This window comes from Sparus aurata, chromosome 17 (assembly GCF_900880675.1).
Source record: "Sparus aurata chromosome 17, fSpaAur1.1, whole genome shotgun sequence".
NCBI lineage: Eukaryota > Metazoa > Chordata > Actinopteri > Spariformes > Sparidae > Sparus > Sparus aurata.
Window position 1 is genome coordinate 26,142,241 of NC_044203.1, and position 14,480 is coordinate 26,156,720.

The 14,480-nt window shown below is 38.5% G+C and overlaps 1 protein-coding gene across 1 annotated transcript; it reads right to left on the reverse strand.

Moving 5' to 3' along the window:
• Window positions 1-1,231: 1,231 nt before the first annotated feature.
• On the reverse strand, window positions 1,232-10,672 carry LOC115566826 (meprin A subunit beta-like). Its single transcript, XM_030392838.1, has 16 exons — window positions 10,658-10,672; window positions 8,937-8,996; window positions 8,803-8,824; window positions 8,627-8,671; window positions 7,760-7,791; window positions 7,565-7,664; window positions 7,337-7,454; window positions 7,068-7,246; window positions 6,149-6,367; window positions 5,886-6,041; window positions 5,523-5,741; window positions 3,059-3,499; window positions 2,767-2,931; window positions 1,618-1,720; window positions 1,453-1,517; window positions 1,232-1,375 (listed from the first exon to the last, which is right to left on the reverse strand). Exons 2-15 carry the CDS (start codon window positions 8,979-8,981, stop codon window positions 1,496-1,498), a joined length of 1,866 nt encoding a protein of 621 aa, XP_030248698.1. The 5' UTR covers window positions 8,982-8,996; window positions 10,658-10,672; the 3' UTR covers window positions 1,232-1,375; window positions 1,453-1,495.
• Between the last annotated feature and the right edge of the window lie 3,808 nt (window positions 10,673-14,480).

Consider the following 14,480-nt stretch of genomic DNA (forward strand, 5'->3'; position numbering starts at 1 on the left):
CAGCATAATACAATGTACATAATTGTGATAAAAATTGAAAAAAAAAAGTATGAATATATATATTCCTGTAGATATGTATTTTACCCCAGCGATAAGGTGCTGAAAAAATGTGAAAATGACCCTTAAAAGTGCTTGAAAAGTGCTTGAATTTGACCTCTAAAAATGTGTACGAACCCTGTACAGTACCTGTAGGGAGTGGCGCCAAATTACATAAAATGCCAATTTCTACTTAATGATGCTTTAAGCTACACTAATTTAATTATATCTCTCTTATGAGCCAAAAAAAGAGTTTCAGAAATGTATGACTTAAAACTACCTCAAAAATTATAGATGACAATATTAAAGAGGCAGAAAATTTAGTTGAAAACATTAAATAAATCTAAAATCATAAACAGAATGTGAATAATATCATATCTGACATGACGCTATGTAGTGCTTTACAGAGGTAAATACTTAGTTAGCATGCTAACCAGTAAGCCCTGGTCTGTCCTGGTCTAAAGCTTCAATGTTAGTGGTGTAAAGAGTAGCCCTTTTTACACAGCGACGCCGCATTAACTCCGGAGCGGTGGTTGGCCAATTCTCCACCGATGGTGATTCACACAGAGCGAGGCATCTCTACCTTTCCGTGTGTAATTCACACAGAAAGCCGGTGCTGCGGCTCCTAAAGAGGCGTGATGGTACACGTCATGATGATGATATTGGTGTGTTTTCAAGGTGTTTCCCCAGGCACTTCTCAACGTAGAGCTGTGGTATTTTTTTTCCTCATATAAGTTGCCATAGACAGTTACATTTACTACGTTACTTTTTTTTGGTCATGTAATGTTGCTTTGTGGGAAATTTCTCTGTATTAAGTTGAGTGAAGGACCTGTATAGTTAACTGACTTATCCGTTCACACTGGTTCGGTTCTTCAATAATGTGGCCCTGAGACTACCTCCAGAGGCGTATCAGCGCCAGAGCGAAATTTCACTCCTCACCGCATCCAAAACTTTCACACAGAGAAGGATGTGGAGAATTGGCGCAGGATCCCTGCATGCAAACAGCAGTGTGAATGGGTCTACTAACACTCCCCTGGTCCCTGAACTCTCAGGCTGAACCACTAGCTGTATGGCTAACCAAGCTAACTAACTCTCTACTGTTGTTCTGTGCTTGGTTTTCTTCCTTTTTTTCCAAGGGAAGTATTGAGGAAGGAAAATAAATGCACAATAATGGAAAACAAACATTACACCCATGAAACACTGAAAATATGATATCTCTCTTTATTTGCAGGTGATTCATTTGTTTTACTCATTATGTATAAAGCTGAAAATGAGTTGGAAGGACAGGGGTCCTGTAGTGGAAGGAATGAAAGAATCTCCATTTGTTGATGTGTGTTTCCTGAGAAAAAACAAGATACAGTTAGATGACAAAAGACATTTGGCTCAATTTGACGATGTGACTCAAATAGAACTTACCGTCATGAGACTAACCCCTTCCTGCTACAACGTTGATTAAGCGTTATCCTGCCTTGGTGTTCAAGCTAAAGTATCATAAACATTAAAGGCTCATTAAATACAATTTCAGATGTATTTGTGAAATCTATGAAATTAAAAACCTTTTAAAAACATTTTGTTACCTACCCTTTGTTACACGGGCCTCTTTCATAGTTGTTTGGATAGGTGATTGCAGATTGCCTTTGTTTCGGACAAGGCAGAGATGATTTATGCTGAAGACTGGAAATATCTGGAGACAGTGTGTATTAGTTTATAATTAATATAACAACATGAAGAAAAAAAATACTAATTTCAGTTTGCATAGTAAAGAAATCAAATCAAGAATCACAAAATTTTATGGTGATATCTATTAGTTAATGTTATTTTTTCCTCATCAGATGTCGTGTCTACCCTTAAAAAGTGGGTCTCTTTAATAATTTATTAAAGAGATCATATTATGTTACGGAAGCAAAGGCACAACTCCAAACCAGGTGTTTCAGGTAGACAAGTTTTTCACTTTGCAAAACTTGTTTATGCACAAAAATGCTGCAGAACACAATGAAGGAAAGGCAAAAAACCAAAAAGCACAATATGACCTTTTGAAGTGATGCAGCACGAAACAAGTGAGAGACATGATAGGAACGACACTAAGGTAGAGTGATTCTGGAGAAAGATTGATTGTTGAGTCTCATTCAGTCTGAGCCAAAATTATTTATTTTTAGGTGTCATTATAACCCAGTCATCTGAAAGACATTGGACATGTCCAATTCTACAAACCATGTATATGTTGAAACTTTATATTTCTTTAGGTTACATTGTTTAGTTACATTGTGACAATGCTTTACTTGATCTGATTAGCATTAGGCACATAAAACCTTGGTTAGGGTTAAGAAAGGATCATGTTTTGGCTAGAAATATTTGTTTTGGTTACCACAAATATGGCTGAAGATGTCTCAAGGTCTCCATAAAAAAATATCAAGTGGTGTGTCACACTTACAAATGTTGAAACGCTGTCGCCAGGTTATAAACACGTCATGTGAACGTTTTCTAGAAATGTTAATAAGGCACGTAGCCAATGGCACATACAGAAAGGCTGCAGAAAGGTTACATGGCAACGTGTTTTCCTGACAACCACACTTTGCCAGTATTTTATCACCTGGGAATGAGATTCAACAATCCACTATCTTTCACCGAAATAACTCCACCTTTAATGAAATATTAGCTAAAAACTATAACTACAGCCTTACAAGATGTACTCAATTGTGAATTTGATTAGGATAAGACCTAAAATTTTACCCGTCATTGTTAAGAGGAAGACAGCAGTGCCCCCCTTCAGAAAGTCTCGGCTCCTGATTTGCTCCAGGGAGAGAAATGATCTCACCCCATAGGCCGAATTGACATGGAGAGATTCTCCATGCCTTCGAATACGTTTTCCCACCAAATAAGGGTTATCAAATGCACCTTGGAAAACAGAAAACATGTCTCCTTAATGATACACATCAGAAGTGACAGTTTCACAAAAGGTTGTATAGACTGATAAACTTATCAGACACAGTAGAGCATTGACATGTCTCTTTTATAGACTCACTGAATGATGGATCGGTGGTTACAGTGATCTGTTTGGACATCTGCTGTTGAATGTGTGGGTTCTGGTCAAGCATGATGATGTTCGCCTGCCTCCATGTACAAGGCCATTCCAGTGTGGAGTCATTGTCACCTGACACCAAACGAAAATAAACTCCAAAATAGGTTTCTCGCAGAGCAGTTATTACCTGGTATGCATAACCATCTGTGGAATACATCACAGGGCTTTGCAGGTAACTGTTGTAGTCAGTGTTTGTCAGAAGCCTCTCAAAGTTGTTAATTTTCCAGATGTTATGTGGACACTCGGACTCGGACAGGTTGATATCGTCGATGGAAAAACCTCCTGAAGACTTCTCATTTCCTTTATGCACCTCAAACACAACCTGGAATGGCTTGGCAGCATTCAGGGGAACCATGTGAAACTGCCAGTCATTGGTTGGTTCACCTGGAGGGGAAGACATTTAATTATTATTGAAAATGATTTTCTATAGATGATATATCAGACAGCAGGGTTTCCCCTACATGTAATTGACTGTGGCGCACTGCCACGGCGAAATAAAAGCCGCCACACCTTAAAAATTCAGGCATAAATAAATTCAGTGTTAGAGAAAGGAAATATTTTACCGTCCTCTTCCAACGCAGTCTTTGACGTTAACTAGCATGTTGGATATTTAGCTTGATAATTAGCTAGAGGATTAAAATGGTCACTTAAAGCAGAGTCCTGCATGGGTCTTATTTTGCAAACCCGCCCGAACCCGCCATACTTAAAACCGCATCCGATCCGTTTTCCGACAGTAGCACAAATTACATTCCGTACACGAGCCGACCCGCTATAAATTGATACCGAGGCCCGAAGGAAAATTGGACGGACGCAATTTTTAAAAGTGTAAGTAAGACAGCGTAGGGAATGGGAGTTCAGGGAGGGCGCAAGCATGCATGAATGAGCTCATATTAAATATAAATACTTATCATTTGTGTCGCTAATAATGACTGATGATAAGTGACGCCTTGAAAATGGCAATCGTAAAACCCGACCAGCCTCTCCAGGCGTCCGACCCGTTCCGCATCTGTGTCCGACACAGTACATTATTTTTCACCCATGCAGGACTCTGACTTAGATAACTCCTCTCTTGAAACAAATAATAAAAATAGTATTTCTTTACAATATTAGAGTTCATGATGGCTGTCTCAGAAAATACTGGGGGAAACAGAGATCTATCCACCATGTTGGTCCAGTCTGGTATGTCTCGGCAACTATTGAAACTATCGCCATTACATTTACATATAGACATTGTCACTCCCCAGGGGATGAATCCTATTAAACTGGTGGCCCTGTGACTTTTCCTTGAATGCTACTGGCAGGTTTAACTTTCTGAACATTTTGTAAAAGGTCTCGACCATTATTTTAATGGATTGCCATGAAATTTGTTATACACATTCATGATATCCGGAGGATGAATCCTAACGATTGATCCACCTGACTTTTCCTCTTAAAGCTAAACAGAAATTCTGGTATTTTCAAACCCGGGTTCTATATTCAACATTTAGTCACCAGAAGTTTAGGGAATCGGTCCTGTAGATCGTCTCAACTGGCAGGTGCACCACAGCTGCAGTGGCTGGAGTGTAATTCTTTGTTGCAAATGTGACTGTCAAAGTTACGCCAACTAAAAATGCTTGTTCTTGCCACTTACAGGCCGATTCTAAATATCTGACAGCATTATGGGAATGATTCCTACAGAGGTAGTCTTTCCATTGTGTAACCAGAAACACAAGTCTTTTTCAAGGAGGAGTCTTGTTTTAAAATCTCACTAGGTGAGACTTTACAGTTGTTTTCTCATTTAGACTGCCAAAATCAGTTAAATAGTCAGCCTTGTCTTTGAAAATAAATTTTTGCAGGCAGTTTTTCAAGGTGAACGCCAATATCATATTTGAAAAACTGACTGAAAAATTTAAAATTGACTTGACTGAGGGCCAAAAACACTTTGGTGGATATAGTCGCAGTTGCCCCAAAGGATTACATTGCAGCCATCGCAGCTGTGTCCCAGCACGCCAAGATAGGCAAATATAGTGCCCAGGTTTGTAAATACCATTGTAATTTGGAGTGAAATGTCTCAACCACTACTAGATGGACTGCCATGAATCTGGAGTAGAATTTCACAGCTCCTGGGGGATAGCAACTCATTTTGTTTATACAATGATTTTTTTGTTATCTAGTACAATCGTTTAGTCAAAATTAATCGATCAAATTTGTTTTATCCAATTATACCAGTCGTCACCTTCAGCTGTACTGTTTTAGTGATGTTAACATGTCAAATATTATAACTGCTAAAATCACCGTGTTAGCATTATCACTGTAAGCATGTTAACATGCCAATACCATTTAGATCAAAGAGCCACTCACTAGCATTGCGGTAAACTCTTAATCATAGTTTATTTAGTTTATTTAGTAGCATTTCCATTTTGCTCACCAGTTATCTGATCCATGAGGCGAAGGTTTCCCCTAGAGTCCATCTTATCCCGGAACTCTCTGATCCAGATGTTGAGCTGGTCTGATTGGCTTCCACTATGGTAATAGTAGAATTGCAGGCACTGGACATGACACTTCCTCGTGGGGCTCATTCTTTTGGTCTCCAGCCAGGCTGAGTCTCCCTCCTGACCTGAAGCTGTGCTAGCATGCATGAAGTAACCTGGGGAGTATTTGGATTTGACATCTTTCACTTAGTGATTGTAACTCTCATGATGTTTGATGAATTCAAGATTACTAGTTTGCTCAGACTTGATCTTCAGTTAGAGATTAAGTTGTTATACAATATGTCATCAGGCTGCTGTACCTCCTGTCTTGCCCAGGGTGGTGTGGTCAGTATAAGGCCCTCCAGCAGCATCGCTTATTCTCTTCCAACCTTCAGCCAAACCTTTTTTGCAAAAGCTCATCCCACAGACATCAACATTGGTGAAGTCGCAGTGCTCCATAAACGAAATTGATCCATCTGATGTCACAAAGCAAACATTTTCATTAGTATATTGCACATTGTCTAGCATATCTTTTTAAATAATATATAATTAGAGAAGCATCATGAGAGCATATACAGCTTACTGCAATTATAAAGCCGATTCAGCTTGTACACATCAATGGGGCTCATCTCCAGTCGCTGGCCAATTTTGTCCTGATATTGGGGCAGCTTAGTGACAATTGTGTTTTCAGAGTTTTTAGAAAAGTAGTTTTTGCCATAGTGCATCACTGATAGGTAGTCGTATGGAGCATTAAATGTTGTACTTTCACCTTGAGATATTTTATAAAAATTTCTCTGTAATCCTGTAGACAAGATAGACACATAAGAGAGACAGAAAAATATGATGAAAATCTCATTTTGAAAAAAATTACATTAGAACTTTTCTTTGAAAATTATACTGTATTGCCAACATTCAAGATCAATGTTAAATATAGTAAAATAATTGGTTCACCCATTATCTACTCACCCTCATGCAGATGGAAAGCCAGTTAAAGTTTCATAGTCCACAAAACCTTTCTGGAGCGTCACAGTAGAACAGTGTTGAATTGTGAGCTATACGGAACCATTTAGTGTTTTGTGCTTTACATTTTTTTTCGGTTGTTTCCATCCCCCAGTCCACTTCAGTTGTTTAGGAGAATGCTGCAATACTATTTTGCTGTGAAGCTCCAGAAAAGTTTTGTGGACTACAAAACCTCATCTGACTTTCCATCAGCATGGGTGTGAGTTGATAATGATCATGATTTTTTTATTTTTTTGTGAATTTATCCTTTAAGGGACTGAAACAAAGGTTTCCATGTTCTTCCCATTTTCTTCACTGTCTATTATGTGAAGCAATCCTGAGCTGTACTGAAAAGCTGCGATAAAATATAAACAGTGTTTTCTGGCATGAGGGGGACATCAAATTTGTCAGATGCAAAAGAACAGGCAAGACACAAAGTAAATCTTGTACTCCCTAACTGCTTTTGACTCTTCAGATGTTTTAAAAGATGTGCATGTTATTACCGTCTTTGATGTTATCCCATATGATGGTAATGTGGTCATCTCTGTCGTATCTTGATTGTTCATGATGCAAGCCCAAACAATGCATAATCTCATGCTCTATTATGCCAAGACGGTCACATCGATTACCAATGGAAACGACTTGGCCATTTTTAACAAACCTTGAAACATAGGAGGAACACCTGCAGAGAGAATATGAAGGGCAGAATAAATCAAAATGGGGCCAGATTGTCACAATGGAGATTATGTAAGGGGAGGAGAAACAGATTTACCCTGGATTTCTTCTGATTGACATATAGTATTCCTCAGACTGTCTGGGCCTGAAGTCAATGCATGTCTTCAGACGGAAATGTTCGAAGGCCTGCAGAATGAGCGCTTTAGCGTTCATACCTGGACAACATACAGAATCACAATGAGCATTCACCATGCTGTGCCTCAGCAATGTTTTAGTGTTTAGTGTTTCAGTGATCATGGAAAAAGGCCCATTGAACATCACTCACTGAGGCTGTGTTCTAGTACATAAGAAACAGGGATGTCCCACAACTTTTTTTGGCTTGCCAGGATGGCATTCCTGGCAACTCTTGTTTTTGTCTTGACGGCCTTGGTTGGAGTAAAGGTGTAAAATGAATAAAAACAAACTCAACAATCTTGCATGGAGAAAAAAAAGGAAGAAAGACATAATTCACATTGCTTACTTCCATAATGTCTCCCTCAAATAGATCCAGACCTGGAGGGCAAACACAAAGACTCAAAAAAAGCACCAAACATTTCAGAACATCGGGCCTCATTCATGAACCGCTTTTTACGAACAAATTTGTTCTTAAGTCCCACTTACGAAGATTTTACGAAGATTGTGGCATTCATGAATTTTTTCTCATCTAGGATTTTTTCTTAGGCAAGAACAAATCCTACGAACACTCAGGAGTACTCTTACGCACATTTGTTGACAATGTTGGCATGGTTGTGTTTTCTTCACTTGTGTAGTTCAATAAAATGCAATATTACAGTGATAATTCTGTCATATTTATTCATTTATTTAATTTATTTATTTCATATTTTTGGTAATTTACAAATAATTTAAATTCTAAAATAAATTAAATGTGCCAATGATTTAAGATAAATCAAGTAAATTGGAAACATGCCATCAATTAGTAACCCCCCCACCCTATTTATACGTGGCATTTCTCCATCCAAGGCCCGCAAAACAATGGCATATATATTGCTGCTACGGCTTTCATCAATGTAAGAACACAGCTACGAACATTTCTGAGGCTTGCGAACGAGTTGGTGAATCTGACGTAGGGTTTTCTTAAGGAACCTCTTAAGAACAACTTAAGAAAGAATCTAAGAAGATTCTTAAGAAGATATTGGTGAAAGAGGCCCATTGTTTCTTAAAGAGAGTAGTTCTGAACATTGCTTGGTCAGCGTCTCTCATTTGTCGACATTTTCTCTTTGATTTAATCTATAGTATGTTTATATAGCGCCAGTGGAGGCAGTATTTCTATATTTAAATACTCAAATTCATTGATAACTATAAAACTATGATCTGTAGTTTATCTCACCTTCGTTTATTTCAGCTATATCCAAGTCGTCGTCATCATCGACCTCTTCAGAGCAGAACACAGAAATTCATGTCTAGTTTAACACAAGCTCACACAGTGTATGTAAATAGTGATATTTTATAATAATTCATAATGTAATGTTAATTATTATGAAAATCACTTAAAAAAAGCCTTACCTATCATCAATGGCTCAAGAGACTAGAAGTTAAAAGACCAACCAGAGATTATGAGACGATTAAACTTGAGTAAATTCATAGAAAAAATTTGCAACTTTGTGCAAATAATACAAATATTTAAGACATGTACTTACCACAGCAAGGTGAAGTATGCTCAGCAGAATAATACAGCGATACATTATTGTCAATAAATCCTCAAAATGGGAAAGAACAATAAAAGAGGACAGTTAAAATAACTCAAAAAAAATCCTCACTAATAAATATCCTCAATTCTTGAATTTGTTGGTTTCAGATTTTTGTGCTGGTCTCTCCTCCAATACACACACCTTCCAAAACCATTTTAGAATTTTCGAGCCTGGATTAAAAAGATTGTTTTTGTCAGTTTCCAGACTGTATAGTCTACAGCCGAATGTGTCAAAACTACACTTCATAGACAAGTGAAGGTACAGACTTGTTTGGATACCAAACACGTCCTTCCACAAACACCATCTTCACAAAAAAAACAACCTCCCTGAATAAACATAGTAACATTAGTTTAGTATCCAGTTTCCCGTCTGGGCCTATTTAGCATAGGACTGTCTGACAAATATCACTCCTTCGATATCCTGAGACGAGAAAGACTTTGACCCTATTGCATGATAAAAAATGATCAAGTGAAAAGAAAATGTGCTGACATACGAGCATACAAAAAGTAAATTTTCTTGATTTTATTTTTTATGAATACACCACTTCTCAGTTTTCACTTCCATTGGTGTTTGCAGACCTCAGGTGTGACCACTGATCTTTACATATGCACACTGTGACAGAGACCCTCTCAACTAGTTGATCTAGTTTTCGTGACATCTACAGTTACAGTCACACAGACCAAACCTACAATCCCAAAGCATCAGTATTTGACGAGTTGGTATTTGAGAGTCAACTTTCAACCTCTGCCGTCTTACAAAGTGGACCTTGCAAAAGTGTTAATGCTGTGTTTATCAGTAAAATGTTCAGTGACAACATATTACATTTGTTTTTTCACCAACATTGGCAATCCAACATCCACTCATAGTCACTACAGCATTATTCAACTTGTTGGTGGTTAAGTTTAGGCAGGTACCTCATGGTTTGCTTCACAGACTCATCTGGAAAAAGAGCCGCTTGAAACTGTTTGGAGAAGGGCATACATTTTAAGAACATTTTTTGAAAGGTGACTGGACAAACCTTTCTGACTGGACACATCTGATATGACCCTCTGTGAAGGGCTAACTGTAACCAATCAGATCAACAGTAGGCGAGCAGCACCACCAGTGAAACCTGTAGTAAAGTCAAGCTCTTGCTAAGCCAGTTGAAAGAAGGACAAAAAACATCTCAACATTTAATAGAAATCACAATCTGTCCACTAACTTAACCAAAGAGCTTTTGTTGGCTAAACCTATCCACAGGCAGGAGTCTTGGCGTGCATGCCCACCTCACCTCCCTGCATCTCTTTGGAGTTTTTATTCAGTCAAGGATGTCTCTCAGACAGGTTGGTTTTGGCGATTTCTGCTTCTTTTAACTTAATTAAAGGAGAACTTCGGTCGATTTAAACATGCAGCTTCATTGCTCAAGCTACCCTTGACTTGCCAGTACCGAAGACGCGAACAAATTTGGTCCAGCCATTACAGAGCTCCGTGAATGGAGATGTAGCATTGAACGCTAACAGCATGGGGTCAGAACTTTACACTGTGTTTTAAGCGTCTTAACATGCTCCACATCTCACACCAAAAGTTATGCAACATCAGCAGACACCTTAGCACACAGCACTGTAGCGTGTATGACTCAAAATGAATAAAAAAGTAGTTAAAATAGTGTGTTTGTGCAAGCAGCTACTTACCTGTTTGTTGACATCCGTGTGTTCCGGTAGCTAGACCAAACTAGCATATCCATCGAGTGTGCACTTAACAGGCTTAACAGGCTATTGTAAGGCTCATGGCTCATGACAGGCTGTAACATGGACATGTACATTATCAACATAAACACGAAAATGCTGGATTACGTTTCCGTCTCCGCCAGTGAGGGAGTAAGTGCACGCTTGACGGATTGACTAGCTTGGTCTAGCTACCGGAAGACACGGATGTCAACAAACAGGTAAGTAGCTCCTTGCACAAACACACTGTTTTAACAACTTTTTTATTCAGTTTGAGTCATACACGCTACAGTGCGGTGTGCTAAGGTGTCTGCTGATGTTGCATAACTTTTGGTGTGAGATGTGGAGCATGTTAAGATGCTTAAAACACAGTGTAAAGTTCTGACCCCATGCTGTTAGCGTTCAATGCTACATCTCCGTTCAAGGAGCTCTGTAATGGCTGGACCAAATTTGTTCGCGTCTTCGGTACTGGCAAGTTAAGGGTAGCTTGAGCAATGAAGCTGCATGTTTAAATCGACTGAAGTTCTCCTTTAAAGGTGCTATTTGTGAAGGAAAAGTGGTTTTTTAGTCTCATTCCGAACTCGCCAAAAACTGATGCTTTGGGACTGTAGGACAGGTCAGCCGCCATCCCAAAGCGTCACTTTTTCCTAAAAGAATAGCACCTTTAACCAGGGCACACTGGGGCACAGCAGAAGAAACACAAAGAGTACACATACCAGCCCTTGAGACATGACGGACAAGTCTACATGCTTGACTTAATATGATCAGCACTGAAAGAATCACGACGACAGATGTGCTAGTCGGAGAACACAGCTTGGATTTACGGGGAATGTGACCTTGGTGAGCATTTTAGCATTGTCATTGTGATGTTGGCATTTAGCCCATAGTGCCACTGTGCATTCGTGTTTAAATGGTAAGTTAACAGTTAGGGAAGATGAAGCAAGTGTAAAAAACAAACAAACAAAACATTTGTATAGCAGAAAACAAGAAAATAGACACATAGCCTCAATGCTCTTGCTTTGTTGTTGTATTTTTTCGTACGTAATTTTTCGTAATTTAACTTAACTTTCACAGTTCTACAAGTGAGGTGTCAAATCAAACTAATCTGTGTAGAAAAAAAGGCTCTGTATAACAAACCGAGGACGTTCTGAGGTTAAAAATCGACGTGAACGGCAACTGTCAGAAAGCTGCAAATAACTCATTCCTTCATATTTACACTTTAAAATGTCCTTTAGACGATGATTGCTCTTTTCCAAAACAACCAACAAACTCGCGCTTTTGCACAAATGGTTATGAAGTGGCTGTCTGGGAGAAGAGGAGAACAAAGGTGCCACTAGAGCGAAACGACATCTATCACTAACTTCTTTGTCAATGGGGGGTTTTTACCAGGTTACAAAGAGAGAGAGTGTAGCTATATGTAACATTAATCCCTAACCATGGAAAAATGATTCACATCCGTTGATTCCTCAGTTTGTCTGTTCATTTCTCCCCAAATTCTTAAAACGGCAGAATTGTTTGAACTTTTGTGTGTGTTGTATTGTATTGTATTGTATTGTATTGGTATCAGCATTCCCAGCATGGGTTTTACTTGGTATCCAATTGGAAAGGAAATCAGTGGTATTGAACATCATCATGATCAACTTTTATATGGAGGTGGAGTTAACTTAAATTAACATTTTGTAAATCAACACCAGCCAATCCTTCTCCATTTTAGTGATGAATCCACATCTGAAGAATAAGTGTCATTTTGTGTTTCCAATACTAAAACTTTTTTTTTAACCACATGTGAAAATGTCAATTCACAGTTGATATTTTGATTTAAAAAAAGGGTCCAGTTCACATGTGACATTATTTTTACACATGATAAAATGGGACACATGTGAAAATAGAAAATCACACGATGTAATATCCAATATAAATACTTTTTTTTTTACGTGTGAAAAGACAAATTTTACCTGTGACATTTTTGTAAGGGCATGTTTGTAACTTGGAATCCACTTTTCACAACTGAACAATTTGAATTTATTTGAAACAAATGTTTAGTTGTCAGCGCTTGAGAGTCTTTGCAGTCCCCAGGGATGTCTCTGTGTTCTGTGCTCTGTACAGAGGTACCTTGACCGGTTAATCCATCTTTTGTGAGAGTAATGTTTTAACAACACTTGCATTACATTATCATTTTCCACTGAGCTGTACTGTGCATGAAGACTGGCTTTCGAGAGAATTTCAACATCGATGCTAGTTGTTATGGATGAAAATTAGGGATGAAATAACCTGAGTCATTTTTTAAAACTTTATTTTAGTAATTTAAAGCCCTTCTCATACATTCTCAATGTAAAAGTAAACATAGAAGTTGTTTATTGGCAAGGATATGGAAAAATATCAAAACTAAAGACTATTACTGGCAAACAACTTAAAAGAAATTATCATTAAGAGACACAAAATGCACATTTTAATGCTTTGGACTGATACTATGGAGTAAATGCTTCTGTTAGAGTCAGTAAAGGAGGAAATCACAATCAGAGCAGAAGGATTGAACCTTTAGCTCACAACTTTGGAGAGTTTTGGGGGCAGGTGTCCACACATCTGAGGCACCCAGGGTGGAAAATATGGTTCCTTTGGGCAGACTGGCGGAAAATATGAACAAATGGATGATGTTACTCTACAGTTGTATGAATGTAAGTGTAAATAAGTGAAATATTTTCTAAAGCTGTTATGTTCTCTGTGGTACAATCTGGTTATACTGTGAGTAAAATGTATGACTTAAACAAAATGACCACTTACTGTGGCAGCCAAAAAAGACAACCTGTACGCATATCATCACATGCAGAGAACAATAACACACAACATGATATAATACATACCCGACTGCAGTGATGATGGAGAGATTGTGGGTGTGCTTTCCATGTGTTCAGAAAAGGTACACTTTGTTAGTGGTTTTGTGATACAGGTTTTTCCACATTGCTGGGCGCAGTAAACGACTGCATTTCAACACACTGATTTATCTTTGTTCTTCCTGTTAGCTGCATCTCTCATGGCTGGCTCCAGCAGGTTTCTATCATCTGTCTGCATCAAGGTCACACTGCTCATGTTGGACCACACCTGAGGCTTAGGAAGGCCTGAGCTGTCCGTTCAAAGACTTGATAAATCTGTAATTCCAAATAGAAATAAGTGTTTCATATTGATAAAGTTGTATCTATAAGTGATGCCGGAAAGTGGGTAACCTAAGAAAAACATTGAACATGTTCTTACCGGATTGACCTTCCCCTAAGTACAATCTGTTGCAGATAAATTTAAGTTGACTAAAGTGACTGTAACATTAGGAAATCTACAGTATTTTATTGGCTAAGATCATGATATTTGTGATACCAAAATATTTTTTTCTGTTTTCCTAAAAAACATCAGCATTAAAGTCTGTTTTTTTTTTTTTTTTTAACTGCTACAACACAAACCGTGCTGAGGAAAGAGATCACACTGCATCAACAGACAAGAAAGTGCTGTAGCCAAAGCTCGGACCAGTGGGCGAGGGCTTAGCTTGTACCAACACTTTTATTTGTAGAGAGTCGACCATTTTGAGGACATGCCAGACATGATGTGGATGAGCAGTTTCAGACCGGTTTCAGGTGTCCTCGACTGAAACCATCTGTAACCTGCTTTACGGACCTCAAACTCCACCTGGAAGGACCTGGTGGCGTTTAGGGGAGTGTGATGGAGTGTGACCCATGAGCTGTTGGTGGACCCTGCAAAATATACATGTAAATATACAGAATGACTACTGGCTTAATCTTAACAT

Bases quoted from the DNA above. Each gene is read 5' to 3' on its own strand.
- LOC115566826 (XM_030392838.1), bottom strand. From the start codon at position 8,981: ATGTATCGCTGTATTATTCTGCTGAGCATACTTCACCTTGCTGTG. The intron at 7,792-8,626 runs GTGAGATAAACT...TTTGCCCTCCAG, and splicing joins TATAGCTGAAATAAACGAAG to GTCTGGATCTATTTGAGGGA. The intron at 1,518-1,617 runs GTAGGTAACAAA...ATGATACTTTAG, and splicing joins AGAGGCCCGTGTAACAAAGG to CTTGAACACCAAGGCAGGAT.